The following is a 17,652-nucleotide window of genomic DNA, read 5'->3' on the forward strand; positions in this document are numbered from 1 at the left end:
TCTCTGATTTCTTTCGGCAACGTTTTGTAGTTTTCCTTGTAGATGTCTTTCAACTCCTTGGTTAGGTATATTCCTAAGTATTTTATTTGTGGCTGTTGTAAAAGGGGTTGAGTTCTTGATTTGATTCTCTGCTTAGTCGCTCTTGGTGTATAGAAGAGCTACTGATTTGTGTACATCAATCTTGAATCCAGAAACTTTGCCGAATTCTTTTATCAGTTCTAGGAGCTATCTGGAGGAGTCTTTAGGGTTTTCAAGGTAAACTATCGTATCGTCAGCCAACAGTGACAGTTTGACTTCCTCTTTACCGACTTGGATGCCCTTTATTTCTCGTCTGATTGCTCTGGCTAGGACTTCCAGTACTGTGTTGAAGAGGAGTGGTGAGAGTGGGCAGCTTTGTCTTGTTCCAGTTCTCAGAGGGAATGCTTTCAACTTTTCCCCTTTCATTATTATGTTGGCTGTGGGTTTGTCATAGTTGGCTTTTATTATGTTAAGATATTTCCCTTGTATGCTGATTTTGCAGAGTTTTCATTATAAAGCGATGCTGGATTTTGTTGAATACTTTTTCTACATCTATTGAGATGATCATGTGGTTTTTGTTTTTAATTCTGTATGTATTGTATCACATTTATTGACCTGCATATGTTAAACCATCCCTGCGTTCCTAATATGAAACCTGCTTGATCATGGTGGATCAATGCATCTTTTTGATATGTTGTTGGATTTGGTTAGCTAGTATTTTGTTAAGGATTTTAGCATCTATGTTCATTGAGGATATTGGTCTGTAGTTTTCTTTTTTGGTTATTTGGTTGTAGTTTCCTTTCCTGGTTTTGGTATTAGGGTGATGCTGGCTTCATAAAATGAATTAGGGAGGGTTCCTTCTTTCTCTGTCTTGTGGAATATTATCAAAAGAATTGGTACCAACTCTTCTTTGAATGTCTGGTAGAATTCTACTGTGAATCCGCCTGGTTCTGGACCTTTTTTTGTTGGTAATTTCTTCATTACCATTTCAATCTCACTGCTTGTTATTGGTCCGTTCAGCGTATCTAATTTCTTCCTGATTTATGCGAGGAGGGTTGTGTTTTTCCAAGCATTTATCCATCTTTTCTAGGTTTTCTCATTTATGTGTGTCAAGGTGTTCACAGTAGCCTTGAATGATCTTTTGTATTTCTGTGGTGTCAGTTGTAATATCTCCTGTTTCATTTCTTAGTGAGGTTATTTGGATTTTCTCTCTGCTTTCCTTGGTTAATCTTGCTAATGGTCTATCAATTTTGTTTTATCTTTTCAAACAACCAGCTTGTTTCATTTATCTTTTGTGCTGTGTTTTTTTGTTTGTTTGTTTCAATTTCATTTAGTTCTGCTCTGATCTTGGTTATTTATTTTCTTCTGCTGGGTTTGGGTTTGGTTTGTTCCTGTTTCTCTAGTTCCTTGAGATGTGACCTTAGATTGTCTGTCTGTGCCCTTTCAGACTTTTTGATGTAGGTGTTTAGGGCTATGAACTTTCCTCTTAGCACTGCCTTTGCTGTATCCCAGAGGTTTTGATAGGCTGTGTCATTATTGTCATTCAGTTCAAAGAATTTTTTAATTTCCATCTTGATTTCATTTTTGACCCAGTGCTCATTCAGGAACAGGTTATTTAATTTCCATGTATTTGCATGGTTTCGAAGGTTCCTTTTGGAGTTTATTTTCAGTTTTATTCCATTGTGGTCTGAGAGAGTGCTTGATATAATTTCAATTTTCTTAAATTTATTGATGCTCATTTTGTGGTCTGCTTTGGAGAAAGTTCCATGCGCTGTTGAATAGAATGTGTATTCTGTGGTTATTGGATGAAATGTTCTGTGTGTATCTGTTAAGTCCATTTGTTCCAGGGTATAGTTTAAATCCATTGTTCCTTTGTTGACTTTCTGTCTTGATGACCTGTCTAGTGCTGTCAGTGGAGTATTGAAATCCCCCACTATTATTGTGTTGCTGTCTGTCTCATTTCTTAGGTCTATTAGTAATTGTTTTATAAATTTGGGCACTCCAGTGTTAGGTGCATATATGTTTAGGATTGTGGTATTTTCCTGTTGGACAAGGCCTTTTATATAACGTCCCTCTTTTTCTCTTTTAACCGCTGTTGCTTTAAAATTTGTTTTGTCTGATATGAGAATAGCTGCCCTTGCTTGCTTTTGGTGTCCATTTGCATGAAATGCTCTTTTCCACCCCTTTACTTTAAATTTATGTGAGTCCTTATGCTTTAGGTGAGTCTCCTGAAGGCTGCAGATGGTTGGTGAGTTCTTATTCAGTCTGCAGTTCTGCATCTTTTAAGTGGAGTATTTAGTCCATTTACATTCAATGTTAGTATTGAAATGTGAGGTACTGTGGCATTCATCATGCTCTTTGTTGCCTGTATACTTTGGGGTTTTTTTTGGTTTGTTTTTTGCTTTTGCTTTTTAACTTGAATTTTTGTTTTGTAGGTCCTACGTGATTTATGCTTTAAAGAGGTTCTGTTTTGATGTGTTTCAAGGATTTGTTTCAAGATTTAGAGCTCCGTTTAGCAGTTCTTGTAATGGTGGCTTGGTATTGGTGAATTCTCTCAGCATTTGTTTGTCTGAAAATGACTGTAGCTTTCCTTCATACACGATGCTTAGTTTCACTGGATGTAAAATTCTTGGCTGATAATTGTTTTGTTTGAGGAGGCTGAAGATAATGCCCTAATCCCTTCTAGCTTGTAGGGTTTCTGCTGAGAAATCTGCTGTTAATCTGATAGGTTTTCCTTTATAGGTTACCTGGTGCTTCTGTCTCACAGCTCTTAAGATTCTTTCCTTCGTCTTAACTTTGGATAACCTGATGACAGTGTGCCTAGTGAAGATCTTTTTGCAGTGACTTTCCCAGGTGTTCTTTGTGCTTCTTGTATTTGAATGTCTAGGTCTCTAGCAGGGCTGGGGGAGTTTCCTCAGTTATTCTCCCAAATATGTTTTCCACGCTTTTAGAGTTCTTTTCTTCCTTAGGAATACTGATTATTCTTAGGGTTGATCGTTTAACATAATCCCAGACGTCTTGGAGGCTTTGTTCATATTTTTTATTCTTTTTTCTTTGTCTTTGTTGGGTTGGGTTACTGTCTTCAAGCTGGTAATTGAAAATAGACATGATTTAAATATCTAGCAATAAAAGATTGTTAAAAATAGTACATCCACATGATCAAATATCATGCAGTCATTAAAAATTATGACAAGGCCGGGTGCGGTGGCCCACGCCTGCAATCCCAGCACTTTGGGAGGCTGAGGTGGTGGATCACCTGAGGTCATGAGTTTGAGACCAGCCTGACCAACATGGTGAAACCTTGTCTCTACTAAAAATACAAAAATTAGCCAGGCGTGGTGGCGTGTGCTTGTAATCCCAGCTACTCGGGAGGCTGAGGCAGGAGAATCACTAGAACCCGGGAGGCAGAGGCTGCAGTGAGCCGAGGTTGGACCACTGCACTTCAGCCTGGGCGACAGAGCAAGATGCTCTGTCTCAAAAAAAAGAAAAGAAAAAAAAGAAAAGAACTTGGCCCAGGCTGTCTGCCTCCCAGCGGTGAAAGAAAAGGGCTTTAGTTCTTCCCTAGGGCCTGTGAAGTCTGCATGCCACATTCGCACCCTCCCCTGAGTTCTGGCTAGGAGGCTTCCCACCCCATTCAAATGGTTACAAAATTTGGCTAGAGAATTCCTTCACCCTGTAGGGATTTACCCCCTCCTCCTCTGGCCACCCTTCTTGTGGTGCCAGGCAAGAATGGGCTGCTTGGGGATCCAGTGAGCTCCCGGGGGCTTTTTGCTGCATCCTCTACCCCTGCATTTTGCGTGGCTCTGTAAGTTAAAGTCTGAAACTTCGACCGCAAACGGACCTTCAGCTTCTCCGGTGGGGGTGTGTGCTCAGGAGAGGAGGGTCTTCCTTTCTCACTTCTGCAGTTGGGGCACTCACAGTATTTGGGGTGTCTCCCGGGTCCTGCAGGAGCAATCTGCTTCCTTCAGAGGGTCTGTGGATCCTCTTGGGATTGCTGGTTTGTTCTTGCAGTGGATCTGGAGCTAAAATTCACAGTGCAAGCGTCTGCATGCTGCTCTGTCTGAAGCTGCAATCTAGTCCTGCCTCCTGTCTGCCATGATCCTTTAATTCCTCTCCTTCTGATTTTTAAAAAAAATGTTTTATTATGGAAAACGTCAGACCCTTCCACAAAGTTAGAGAATAGTGTAATGAACCGTTATGTACCCATTACCCAGCCTCAACAGTTAGCAATTCAAAGCCTGTCTTGTTTCATGTATCTCTCTCATTCACTGTCATTACCCAAGTCACAGACATGATATTATTTTACTTCGATTTGATGTAGCTTTTTCATTGTTTATCTTCTTTTTGTGGAGATGGGGTCTTGCTATGTTGCTCAGGCTGGTCTTGAACTCCTGGCCTCAAACAATCCTCCTGCCTTGGCCTCCTGAAGTCTTGGGATTTCAGGCATGAGCCTCCACACAGCCTCATTGTGTATTTCTGAAAGACTTTTAAAAATAACCACAATACTGTTATCACTTCAAAAAAATTCAGTTATTTAGTATTACCAGATGTCCAGCCGGTGTTCAAATTTCCCCAAGTTTGTTCATTGGTTTATTTTACAATTTGTCCAAATCTAGATCTAAATTAAGTCTATAAATTGCAATTGGTTGATATGTCACTTGTGTCACTTAATCCATAGGTTTCTCGTTCTATCTCTTTTTTCTTCCCTTGGTATTTATTGAAGAAACTGGGTCATTTGTTTTACAGGACTTTTCACAGTCTAGATTTTGTTGATTGTATCCTCATGGTGTTCTTTAACGTACAGTTGGCCCTCTGTATCTGTGGGTTCTGCATCTGTGAATTCAATCCCAGATTGAAAATATTAGAAAAAAAATACGTCTGCACTGAATATATACAGACTTTTATTCTTGTCATTCTCTTAATAATACATTATAACAACTATTTACATAATATTTACATTGTATTGAGTATTATATGTAATCGAGATGATTTATATTATAGGGGAAGATATGCGTAGGCTATATGTAGATACTACACCATTTTTTATCAGGGATTTGAGCAACCTCGGATACCAAAATCCTGGAGGTCCTAGAACCATTGCCCCATGGATACTGAGGTGTACACTGTATTCATCTGCCCTCTATACTTCTTGCAGATTGATAGTTGGAGCCAGAGGCTTGATTCATGTTTGATTTTTGTGGCAAGAATACTTCATAGGTGGTAGTTGTTATTCCATCACTACACCAATATAAACTATAGTTATATAGCTATATAACTATAATCATACCCATGGTCTGGTTGTCTTTTTGTTGTTTCACTAGGCTTCGGTTAATTCTTTCTTCATTTCTCCTGTGGTCTTTTTCTCCACCATCAAGATTTCTTTTTTTCTTTTTCTTTTTCTTTCTTTTTTTTTTTTTTTTTGGAGCTGGAGTTTCGCTCTGTTGCCAGGGCTGGAGTACAGTGATGCAGTCTCAGCTCACTGCAACCTCCGCCTCCCGGGTTCCAGCACTTCTCCTCCTTCAGCCTCCCTAGTAGCTGGGATTACAGGTGCCTGCTACCACAACCAGCTAATTTTTGTATTTTTGGTAGAGATGGGGTTTTGCCATGTTGGTCAGGCTGGTCTCGAACTCCTGACCTCAGGTAATCCACCTGCCTCAGCCTCCCAAAGTGCTGGGATTACAGGTGTGAGCCACTGCGCCCAGCCAGGATTTCTATTTTTTTTTTTTTTTTTTTTAATTTGTAAGGCATCATACCTAGACTATCAGGATTTAAGTATCTAATTTGGCTGGGGGAAGAAAGAGAAAAACTGCTTTTCAATATTTTCATCTACTTTTAAAATATTTGTTTATGGTACCATCTCTACTTCATCTCTTTCCTCATTTAAATATTATTTCTGCCATGTGAAACCATTTTACTGAAACCATTCTCATCAAGGTTATCAATGAGCTCCTTGCTGAATACAACAGACCCATCCAACCTTACTTTGCTTGAGAGTTGGACAGCTTTGGATACTATTGATTGCTTCCTTGAAATACTCTCTTGGCTTTTGAGACATACTCTCTCCTCTTTTTCTTTTACCTCTTGAACTGTTACTTTCAGCCTCAGTTGTAGGCTCTTTTAAACATAGGTGTTGCTCTGCACAGTCTCCATGGGTAATCTTACCCACTGCTGTGGTTTCAGAAGACATTACTAAATAAAAAGTACCAAACCTTTTTTTTTTTTTTTTTTTTGATAGGTTGGTTCGCTTCAGAACTTGTTTGTTACAGTTAGGTACTGGAGATTTCACAGGCATCTTAGAATCAACATACGTAAAATGGAGTTAATCATACTTTCCTCATCCCCTCACACATTCTAGTTTCCTGTTCAATTTAGTTTAGTTTTTTTGTTTGTTTTTTTGAGACGGAGTCTTGCATTGTTGCCCACCCTGGAGTGCAATGGCTCGATTTCGGCTCAACTGCAACCTCCACCTCCCAGGTTCAAGCGATTCTCCTGCCTCAGCCTCTCAAGTAGCTGGATTACAGGTGCTCGCCACCATGCCCAGCTAATTTTTTGTATTTTTAGTAGAGACGGGGTTTTGCCATGTTGGCCAGGCTGGTCTTGAACTCCTGACTTCAGGTGATCCACCCACCTTGGCCTCCCAAAGTCCTGAAATTACAGGCATGAGCCACTGCGCCCAGTCTCAACTTTGTTGTAAGCCAGAAATCACTTGACTCCTTGACTGACTTTCTCCCTTTCTGGCTGTCCACATTGAGTCACCAGTCCTGTAAGATTTACCCAGTAAACAACTTAAATGCATCTCATTCTCTTTATTTACTCCTGTTGTCCTAATGTAGACTTCTGTCATCTGTCACCTTCATTACTGCAAGCTTCCTTTCTGGTCTATTCTTCACTATGTAAGTGAGAGTGATTTTTTTTTTTTTTTTCTAAAATCTTATCTAATGGCTCCCTATTGGCCCTGAGATAAATTATAAAGACCTGAGTTTATTTTGTGGCCTGTTTGCTTGCTCAGCTTCGTCCTGAGTCATCACCCGCAGGTGGCAATACTTGTCACATTATTCACGCTGTTTTAATTGCCTTCTTGGCTGACGCTTCCAGTAGACTGTAACTTCTTGAATGTAAAGACCAAGTCCAGCCAGGTGTGGTGGTGCACGCCTGTAATCTGAGCACTTTGGGAGACCAAGGCCGGCAGATCACTTGAAGTCAGGAGTTTGAGACCAGCCTGGCCAACATGGTGAAACCCCGTCTTTACTAAAAATATAAAAAGTAGCCAGGCATGGTGGTGGGTGCCTGCAATCCCAGCTACTCAGGAGGCTGAGGCAGGAGAATCACTTGAAGCTGGGAGGCGGAGGTTGCAGTGAGCTGAGATTGTGCCAATGCCCTCCTGGGCAACAAGAGTGAAACTCTGTCTCAAAAAAAAAAAAAAGACCGAGTCCTTTTCCCCATTAAACATGGTATTTAAGACAATACCTAGCACATAATATAAATTAAATGTTCTTTATATGTTTGTTGAATGAATAAATTTGTTCAGTACCGCAATATATTTAATGATTTATGTATGTGTTTTATCATTATTAGATAATCCTACTGTGCCGGTACTGTCATCATTCTTTTATTTTTATTTCTTAAGAGACAGAGTTTCTCTCTGGCGCCCAGCCTGGAGTATAGTGCCACAATCATGCTTCACTGCAGCCTTGACCTCCTGGGCTCAAGCACCCCTCCTGCCTCTAACGCCTGAGTAGCTGGGACTGACTATAGGTGTGTGCCTCCATGCCCGGACAATTTTTTTTACTTGTAGAGACAGGGTCTCGCTGTGTTTCCCAGGCTGGTCTCAAACTCCTGGGCTCAAGCAATCCTCCCACCTCAGCCTCCCAAAGTGTTGGGATTACAGGCATGAGCCACCATGCACGACACTGTCATTATTCTTGTACATTGATTTGCTTTTTTGGCTAGCAGAGATATGTTTATAATTAAATTGGACTCCATAATATACATAATATGGGGGGGGGGGTTTCTGATTAAAGCAGGGAGTTTTGCCATACCTTATTTTCACTCTATATAATTGAGCCAGGCATGGTGGCTCACGCTTGTAATTCTAGGACTTTGGGAGGCCAAGCCAGGAGGATTGCTTCAGTTCAGAAATTTGAGACCAGCCTGGGCAACGTGGCAAAACCCTGTCTCTACAAAAATAGAAGAATACAAAAAAAAAAAAATTATCTGAGGTTGGTGGCACATGCCTGTAGTCTTAGCTACTCAAGAGGCTGAGGTGGGGGGATACCTGAGCCCAGCTTGGTTGAGGCTGCAATGAACCATGATTATGCTGCCACTGTACACCAGCCTGGACAGCAAAATAAGACCCCATCTCAAAAAAGAAACAGTATGAAGAAAAGTGAGACTTGAATAATTGGGAGTTGTTAAGTACCAAAGAAGTATGGTTTACTGGCTTGTCTGTTGTGTTTGGTTCCAGTTCCAATATTTCTTACTGATTCCAATCATATTTCTCAGAATTTAGATGGAGTGATAGTGATGGCTTTCAGCTATCATTTGTAGTTAGCTGGGCTCCAGGTCAGAAGAATCCTTAAGGATTATAAAATAAATTCCTGCTTATATTTACTAGAATTGTTCTTCAGATAGGGATCTCTAATGAAATGGCAGTTGCCATAGTGAGCACCTGAGCTGTCACTTTTTCACTCAGGGCTCATGTTCGTTTTTCATTTGTTTGTTTTTGAGACGGAGTCTTCGTCTGTTGCCCAGACTGGAGTACAGTGGCATGATATCGGCTCACTGCAACCTCTGTCTCCCAGGTTCAAGCGATTTCTCGCAAATTTTTGTATTTTTAGTAGAGACGGGATTTCACCGTGTTGGCCAGGCTGGTTGCAAACTCCTGACCTCAAGTGGTCTGCCCGCCTCAGCCTCCCAAAGTGCTAGGATCACGGACATGAGCCACCACGCCTGGCCTCAGGGTTCATATTTGAAACCCGAAGGTATGCATTTTTTTTTTCCTTTAAAAGAAATTGGGTCTCGCTTTGTCACCTAGGCTGGAGTGCAATGGCATGATCGTAGCTTTCCATAACCTTGAACTCTTGGGTAGCAAGCATTCCTCCTGCCTTAGCTTCTCAAGTAAGCATGCACCATCACACCTACCTAATTTTTAAAATTTTCTGTAGAGACGGGGTCTCCTGTGTTTGCCAGGCTGGTCTTGAACTCCTGGACTCAAGTGATCCTCTTGCCTTAACCTCCCAAAGTACTGGGATTACATGTGTGAGCCACCACACTCTGCCTCTCATTCTTCTTCACTGGCTTATTCATTACTGTATTCCCAGTGCCTGGAGCAGTGACTGGAATGGCATTTGAAAGGTACTCAGGAAATGGTCCTTAACTCTTCTGTCCATGATAGGTTTCTAGATTGGTTGTCCCACAGGGTCTTCATTATATGTTAATTTCATATCATTTGGAGGATTTTTTTTATTGCTTTGAATTGCCTCTTCCAATCAAATTTTATGTATACCAGTAGCCTCTATTTTAAGTAAGACCATCTCAAATACATTTCTTAATTAGGTACATTGGTTAAGAGAGCATAAGATTCCAGCACTTTGGGAGACTGAGGCAGGAGGATCCCATGAATACAGGAGTTTGAGACCAGCAATGTAGGGAGACCTGTCTCTACAAAAAAAAATTTAAGAATTAGCTGGGCATGGTGGTGTGTGCCTGTCGTCCCAGCTGCTTGGGAAGCTGAGGTGGGAGGATCGCTTAAGCCCAGAGGGGGAAGGCTGCAATAAGCTGTGATCATGCCACTGCACTCCAACCTGTGTGAGAACCTGTCTCCGAAAAAACAATAAAAAGCGTAAGATTGCTAGGTAGTGTATGTTATAAATACCGGCCATTCTAAGGTTATTGGTGACTAACACTCAACCTTGAAGATTACTTCAGTTATAGTTGGCACTGTTCGGCTTGTGCAGTTCATGAAACCCTTATCTGTTTTACCTTTTATACCTTTTTTGTAAATTTGAAATTTTATTTTTTGTCTCTAAGAATTACATTCTTTTAGAGTTACATGTTAATATTTGAAATCAAATGTATCTGGCAGGTTAACATGATTGGGAGTGGGTAAATGTGTGTTAAATTTAAAAGTAATGCTGTTGTGGCTCATTGAATTATTAATTTAAGACAAGACAGTATGGTTTTTGACATTAGTTGGCTTTCACTATAAGTGGAAAATCATCATCTAATATTTTTACTAACATCACAATAAAATTTATCTTTGAAAATGAGTACTATAACTAATAATTTAGAAATAAATTTTAAGTGAAATAATCTTTTTTTTCCTTCTCTTTCTCCTTAGGTGGAATGAATCTTACTTGTTGAATATCTTCTGGTTACTAGTTGGATTCATTTGTGAAAGAATCATTTTCCCCTGTGTGGAAGACACTTAGTGGCATATTTAAATTGCCGGATCAAAAAGCTTTTTGATTTCCCAAAGGAGGGACATACCACTATATCAGATAAGCTTGACATTACAGCCAAGATGGTGCTGTCCCAGAGACAACGAGATGAACTGTAAGTTTCTTTGTTTTGTGCTTTAAAAAAAATCTCCCTCATGAGAGAGAAAGTAGTAAATTAAAATACAGCTTTGGGAGGTCTCTTCTAAGATTAAAACTATTTTTACCAGTGTTCCAATATTGGTTTAGGCAGTTTGGTCTGATTTTAAAAGTCTTACTATGATATAGCATTATTTTTAAAATGTATTTATTTTTTCTGAGAAGGAGTTTTTCGCTCTTGTCACCCAGGCTGGAGTGCAGTGGCGTCATCTCGGCTCACTTCAACCTCCACCTCCTGGGTTCAAGCAATTCTCCTGCCTCAGCCTCCCACGTAGCTGGGATTACAGGCACCCGCTACCATGCCCAGCTAATTTTTGTATTTTTAGTAGAGATGGGGTTTCACCATGTTGTCCAGGCTGGTCTCGAACTCCTGACCTCAAGTGATCCACTCACCTCGGCCTCCCAAACTGCTGGGATTACAGGCATGAGCCACTTTGCCCGGCCATGATATAGCATTATTCACCCTTGTGACTTGATTGTATGTAAGTTTAACGCAAAACAGACAAGTCAGCTGGGATGAGTTTTACCCTAAGCTTATTATTATTATTATTATTTTTTGAGATGGAGTCTTGTTCTGTCACCCAGGCTGGAGTGCAGTGGCGCAATCTCGGCTCACTGCAAGCTCTGCCTTCCGGGTTCATGCCGTTCTCCTGCCTCAGCCTCCCGAGTAGCTGGGACTACAGGTGCCTGCCAACATGCCCGGCTAATTTTTGTATTTTTATTAGAGATGGGGTTTCACTGTGTTAGCCAGGATGGTCTCGATCTCCTGACCTTGTGATCCACCTGCCTCGGCCTCCCAAAGTGCTGGGATTATAGGCGTGAGCCACCGTGCCTGGCCCCTAAGCTTATCTTTTAAAATATTATGTTCAATAGGAAGTTAGGTGCTTCAAAGCTCTCCTAAACCTTTTTTTGGTCTGGAATCTGTGCGTTAGAAAAATGAAAGCTGTTTTTTGTTCTTGTTATCACTGATGTCTTTCCTTTGCCTTGTTGTGTTTCTTTTATCTTCCAATGGCCATTACAGAATTTGAAGAATTTGAAGTTTATGAGGTAGCTAATAAAATAATTAATGCAGATGCTTTAATGAGAGAGGTGTGAAATGGTTTGACCCCTTCTGTTTTAGAGTGTTTTATAGCACTCCATTTTTATAGGTGAAGAACATAGGGGGATTTTCCACTTCCCCTGCTTCACCTGACTAGCCTTAAAAACAAAACGGGAAAATGTAGCTTTATGTTCTACTTCTTTTTTTTTTTTGAGATGGAGTCTTGCTCTGTCGCCCAGGCTGGAGTGCAGTGGTGCAATCTCGGCTCACTGCAACCTCCACCTCCAGGGTTCAACCAATTCTCTTGCCTCAGCCTCCCAAGTAGCTGGGATTACAGGGGCCTGCCACTGCGCCCAGCTAATTTTTGTATTTTTAGTAGAGACAGGGTTTCACCATCTTTGCCAGGCTGGTCTCTAACTCCTGACCTTGTGATCCACCTGCTTTGGCTCCCAGAGTGCTGGGATTACAGGCATGAGTATGTTCTATATTTTTACAATTAAAAAACAATTTCTGTGGCTTTTCAACAATTTTTATTTGGAAGTAATTTCAAATTTATAAAGTTGCAAGATTAGCACAAAGCATACTAATGTTTTTTGAAATACACCCATTGTTAACATTTTGTACCATTTGCTTTGTCATTTGCACTCTGTGTGTTGGGGGTGTGTGTGTGCAGTACGCAACAGGTTTTTCTTAAACCATTTGAGAGTAAGTTGCATATATCAAAGAAATACCTTTTCCCACAAATAAATTTAAGTAGTTCCCAAAAATAAGGATATTCTATAAAACCATAGTATAGCTAGCAGTTTTATTAAATTTAACCTTCCATATTCCAGTTTTGTCAATTGATTCCATAATGTCCTTTGTGGCACTTTGTTACTCTCGTACATCATCCCATCCAGGATCAGGTATTTCATTTAGCCCTCATGTGTCTTCAGTCACATTTAATCTGGAACAGTTCCTCAGCTTTTGTCTTTTTTTTTGACCTTGATGTTTTTGAGGAATAGTCTTTGTTTTTAAAATAGAGTATTTCTCATATTGTCCTTTTTTTTTTTTTTTTTTTTTTTTTGAGACGGAGCCTCGCACTGTCACCCGGGCTGGAGTGCAATGGTGCGATCTCGGCTCACTGCAACCTCCACTTCCTGGGTTCACACTATTCTCCTTCCTCAGCCTCTCGAGTAGCTGGAATTACAGGCGCACACCCGGCTTATTTTTTGTATTTTTAGTAGAGGCGGGATTTCACTGTGTTGGCCAGACTGGTCTCAAACTCCTGACCTGGTGATCTGTCCACCTCAGCCTCCCAAAGTGCTCATATTATACTTTTCTAGTGTTTCCTCATGATTAGATTCAGGTTACGCATTCTTGGCCAGAATACTACATAAGTAGTTTCTATTCTTCTTAAGATAGTTGCATTTAGAGAGACATAATGGTCATCTGCCCCTCGGTTTTCATCCTCAACCGAGATGATTGATTTTTCCACTGTGTAGTTACTGTTATTTTCTTTACCACAAATAAGTGGGAAGTACTTTAAGACCATGCAAACATTCATGTTTTTCATCAGTATTTCCCTCCTGGATTTGAGGTCTATTGATTCTCGCCTGAACCATCTTTACTACAGTGGTTATAGAGTGATGGTTTTCACCACCACTCATTCCACACTACAGGCAGCACTTACCATTTTGCTGTAAGCAGGGGACTTTCTTTTTCTTCTTTTTTATTTACTTGTCTTTTTTCTTTTGTTTTTGTTTTTTTGGGAGATGGAGTCTCACTCTGTTACCCAGGCTGGAGTGCACAGAGTGCAGTGCTGCGATTTTGGCTCACTCCAACCTCTGCCTCCCGGGTTCAAGCGATTCTCCTGCCTCAGCCTCCCAAGTAGCTGAGATTACAGGCACCCGCCACCACGCCCAGCTAATTTTTGTATTTTTAGTAGAGACAGGGTTTCACCATGTTGGCCAGGCTGGTCTTGAACTCCTGACCTCAGGTGATGCGCCCACCTCGGCCTCCCAAAGTGCTGGGATTACAGATGTGAGCCACCACACCTGGCTGTCTTTTCATTATTGATGTGAACTCATGAGTTCTCATATTTTCCATAGTTTATCATTCATTACTATTCTCACTGTTTTCATACTTGAATTGTCCCAAATTCGGCCCATGAGAGCCCCCTCAGTTGATGCTTTTGTATGCTCCTATCATTTTGGGGGATTACTTCCTTACTTTCTAGAATAACAAGATGTTCCGGGTTTACTATGTACCTATCCTGCCTTAATTCTAGAATCAGCTCTTTCTCCAACAAGCTTTGGTTCTTCTTAGTGGCGCATGATATGTATTAGAGACCAAGATACGGGCACTAGGTATGGGCATTATTACTGGGATGTCTTTGTTTCTGGGCCCTTTAAGTAGACAGAGGTAGAAAATAACATGCATAGTATGCATATACTGACACCCCAGTATAGACATATACAAGTGTTTTCTCAGTCTTGGCACGATTGACATTTTGGGCCAAATAATTCATTATTGTGGGGGCTGTCTTGTATAATGTTGGTTGTTAGCAACATCTCTGGCTTCCACCCACTAGATGCTACAAAGAAAATTATCTCCAGACATTGCCAGTGTCACCAGTTGAAAACTACTGATAAGTACCTACATGTACACATACTTACTTTAGAAATCATTAGGCTACAGTGATGCTTCTAATTCCGGTCTGTCCCCAGAGAATTCTTTATCTTCTCTCATACCATTTATTTATATCCCTCTTCTTCTGTAGTGAGAACTCTGACTCCCAATAATATCAACAGATTGATTCATTTGCTTAATTCTGTAATATAGGATGAGCAGCCCAAGTCCAAAAATCCAAAATGCTTCAAAATCCGAAACTTTTTGAGTGCCAACATGACACTACAAGTGGACAGTTCCACACCTGACTGACCCCATGTGACAAGTTGCAAATGTTATTTAAAATTTTGTATAGAATTACCTTCATTAGAAATTGGGGATAAGTGTTCAGAAAAAAATAAATAAAATTGCCTTCCGTCTGTATGTATAAGGCATTTATGAAACAAATGAATTTTGTGTTTAGACTTGGTTGAGTCTCATCTCCGAGATACCTCGTTAGATATATGCAAATATTCCATAATTTAGAAAAAATGTCGAAATCTGAAATACTTCTGATCCCAAGCATTTCAGATAAGAGCTACTCCACCTCTACTTCTCAAATAGTTTTAGAATTGTTTCCCTCATACTTCCACGAAGACCAGACATCCGGGAAAGGATTGAGAATTCGCATGCAGCTCTGCTCCTGCCTGTCCTGCCCACGACATGATCATCAAATGTGTTAATAGGTTACTTAGAATTTGTTTTGTTGTTGTTGTTTTCCCTCTTTGCATGATGGTATTACTCATTTGAAATATAATTGGGTTCATCTTGCTTGTTTTCATCCTCCCCCTCACTCCTCGCTGTCCTGTCTTTAATTTTTTAAATATATAAACCATTATCTATAGAAAAACATATACCCAGAAGTGTTATTCTCTTCTGAATCCCTTCCACCATGTTACCCCCAACTCCTTTCATCCCTTGAGGGAACCAAGCTTATTGTTTTTAAAAATATGAGATAGATATATGTCGTCTTATTTCTCCCTCTTTCTTAAATAAAAGGTAGCATACTATATATGTTCTTTGTTTGTTCTTTTGTTTTGGAGACAAGAGTCTCATTCTGTCTTCCAGTCTGGACTGGAGTGCAGTGGCATGATCATGGCTCACTGCAGCCTTGACCTCCCGGGCTAAAGCGATTGTTACACCTCAGCCTCCCGAGTAGCTGGGACTACAGGCACATGCCATGCCACCATGCTCAGCTAATTTTTTCCTTTGCCTTTTTTGTTTTCCCCCTTTTGTGGAGAACGGGGTCTCGCTATATTGCCCAGGCAGGTCTCCAACTCCTGGGCTCAAGCTATTCTCCTGCCTCTGCCCCGCTAATAGCTGGGATTACAGGCATGAGCCACTGCACCTGGCCACACTCAGCTAATTTCTCTTTATTTTTTGTAGAGACGGTCTCACTATGTTGCCCAGGCTGCCTCTGGGCTCAGGTGATGCTTGCACCTAGGCCTCACAAAGTGCTGGGATTACAAGTGCGAGCCAACACACCTGGCTTTTTTTTTTTTCCCCCCTGGAGACAGAGGCTTTCTCTGTTGTCCAGACTGGAGTGCAGTGGGGTGATCTCAGCTCACTGCAACCTCTGCCTCCTGAGTTCAAGTAATTCTTGTGTCTCAGCCTCCTGAGTAGCTAGGGTTACAGGCACATACCACCACACCCCACTAATTTTTTCTATTTTTAGTAGAGACAGGATTTCACCATGTTGGCCAGGCTGGTCTCAAACTCCTGACCTCAAGAGATCCACCTGCTTCGGCCTTCCAAAGTGTTGGGATTACAGGCATGAGCCACCGTGCCCGGCCCACACCTGGCTTTTTTTTTATGTTGTTGTTAAAGACAGATTCAACCCCTTTTGCCCAGGCTGGAGTACAGTGGTGCAGTCAGAGCTCACTGCAGCATTTAATTTCTGGGTTCACTGCAGCATTTAATTTCTGGGCTCAAGAGATCCTCCCACATCAGTCTTCTGAGCAGCTGGGACTGCAGGCTCCCGCCACCACATCTGGCTAATTTTTTATTTACAGATTTTTTTTGTAAAGATGAAGTCTTGCTATGTTGCCCAGGGTGGTCTCACTCTTGGGCCCAAGCCTCCCGAGTTGCTGGGATTACAGGCTCAAGCCACTGAGCCTCTCTTGCTCTTTTTTTTTTTTTTTTCTTACCAATCCAGTATCTCCTGGAACTTTTTCCATATAAGCTCATAAAGTTTTTCCTCATTTTTCTTTTTAAAACAGTTGTAGTCTGGGCACAGTGACTCACGCCTGTAATCCCAGCACTTTGGGTGGCCGAGGCGGGTGCGTCACCTTAGGTCAGCAGTCCAAGACCAGCCTGGCTAACATGGTGAAACCCCATCTCTACTAAAAATATAAAAAATTAGCCGGGCATGGTGGTGGGCGACTCTAGTCCCGGCTACTCGGGAGGCTGAGGCAGGAGAATCACTTGAACTTGGGAGGCGGAGGTTGCGGTGAGCCGAGATCACACCCTTGTACTTCAGCCTGGGCAACAAGAGTGAGACTCCGTCTCAAAAAATAAATAAATAAATAAAACAGTTATGTATGTAGCACCTAGTTCTCTACTTATACCTTAATGTATTCAACCAGTCTCCCGTGTTTGGTATATTTAGGTAGTTTTCAATATTTTGTAACTCCAAATAATACTGTAATACATAACCCTGTATATATGTATCTTTGTATTATTTGGAGGTATATGTGTTTTTTTAGTCATTGTTATTTCTGAGTCAATTCAGATCTTTCTTCCAGATGCTTTGTATCAACTCACTGCAGTCACACTACCTTCGTAATCAGGATAAGTATTTAAGCATTATGATATTATGGCCCAAAAGAGAGCTTTTAATTTGAATAAAAATAAAGTGAAAGAGGAGAACCTAATTTCAGATGACTAAATTTATAGAGAGCTTTAGATAAATAATTTAAAATGTTCATCAGGCCAGGTGTGATGACTCACGCCTATAATCCCAACATTTTGGGAGGCCAAAGTGAGAGAATGGCTTGAGCATAGAGGTTCAAGACCAGCCTGGGCAACCTGGTGAAACCCCGTCTCTACAAAAAATACAAAAATTAGCCGGTTGTGGTGGCGGGCACCTGTAATCCCAGCTACTCAGGTGGCTGAGGCAAGAGGATTGCTTGACCTTGGGAGATTGAGGCTGCAGTGAGCCGTGATCACGTCACTGCACACCACTCCAGCAACAGAGCAAGGTCCTGTCAAAAAACAAAAACAAAAGTGTTCTTCAAGCAAAGAAAATTTGTCTTATAATAAGATTTAAATGTAAATCTGGGGCCGGGTGCAGTGGCTCATGCCTGTCATCCCAGCACTTTGGGAGGCCGAGGCAGATCACTTGAGGTCAGG

General features: G+C 41.1%; 1 protein-coding gene across 6 annotated transcripts in view; it reads left to right on the forward strand.

Moving 5' to 3' along the window:
• PAFAH1B1 (platelet activating factor acetylhydrolase 1b regulatory subunit 1) overlaps window positions 1-17,652 on the forward strand; it is a 91,801-nt gene that overhangs the window by 35,621 nt on the left and 38,528 nt on the right. For all 6 annotated transcript variants that reach the window (XM_063717829.1, XM_054535108.2, XM_024234142.3 and 3 more), the window contains 1 exon segment: window positions 10,358-10,572. In XM_063717829.1, coding sequence (XP_063573899.1) covers window positions 10,541-10,572 — 32 coding nt within the window. In that variant the 5' untranslated portion in view covers window positions 10,358-10,540.

Source organism: Pongo abelii, chromosome 19 (assembly GCF_028885655.2).
Source record: "Pongo abelii isolate AG06213 chromosome 19, NHGRI_mPonAbe1-v2.0_pri, whole genome shotgun sequence".
Classification (NCBI taxonomy): Eukaryota; Metazoa; Chordata; class Mammalia; order Primates; family Hominidae; genus Pongo; species Pongo abelii.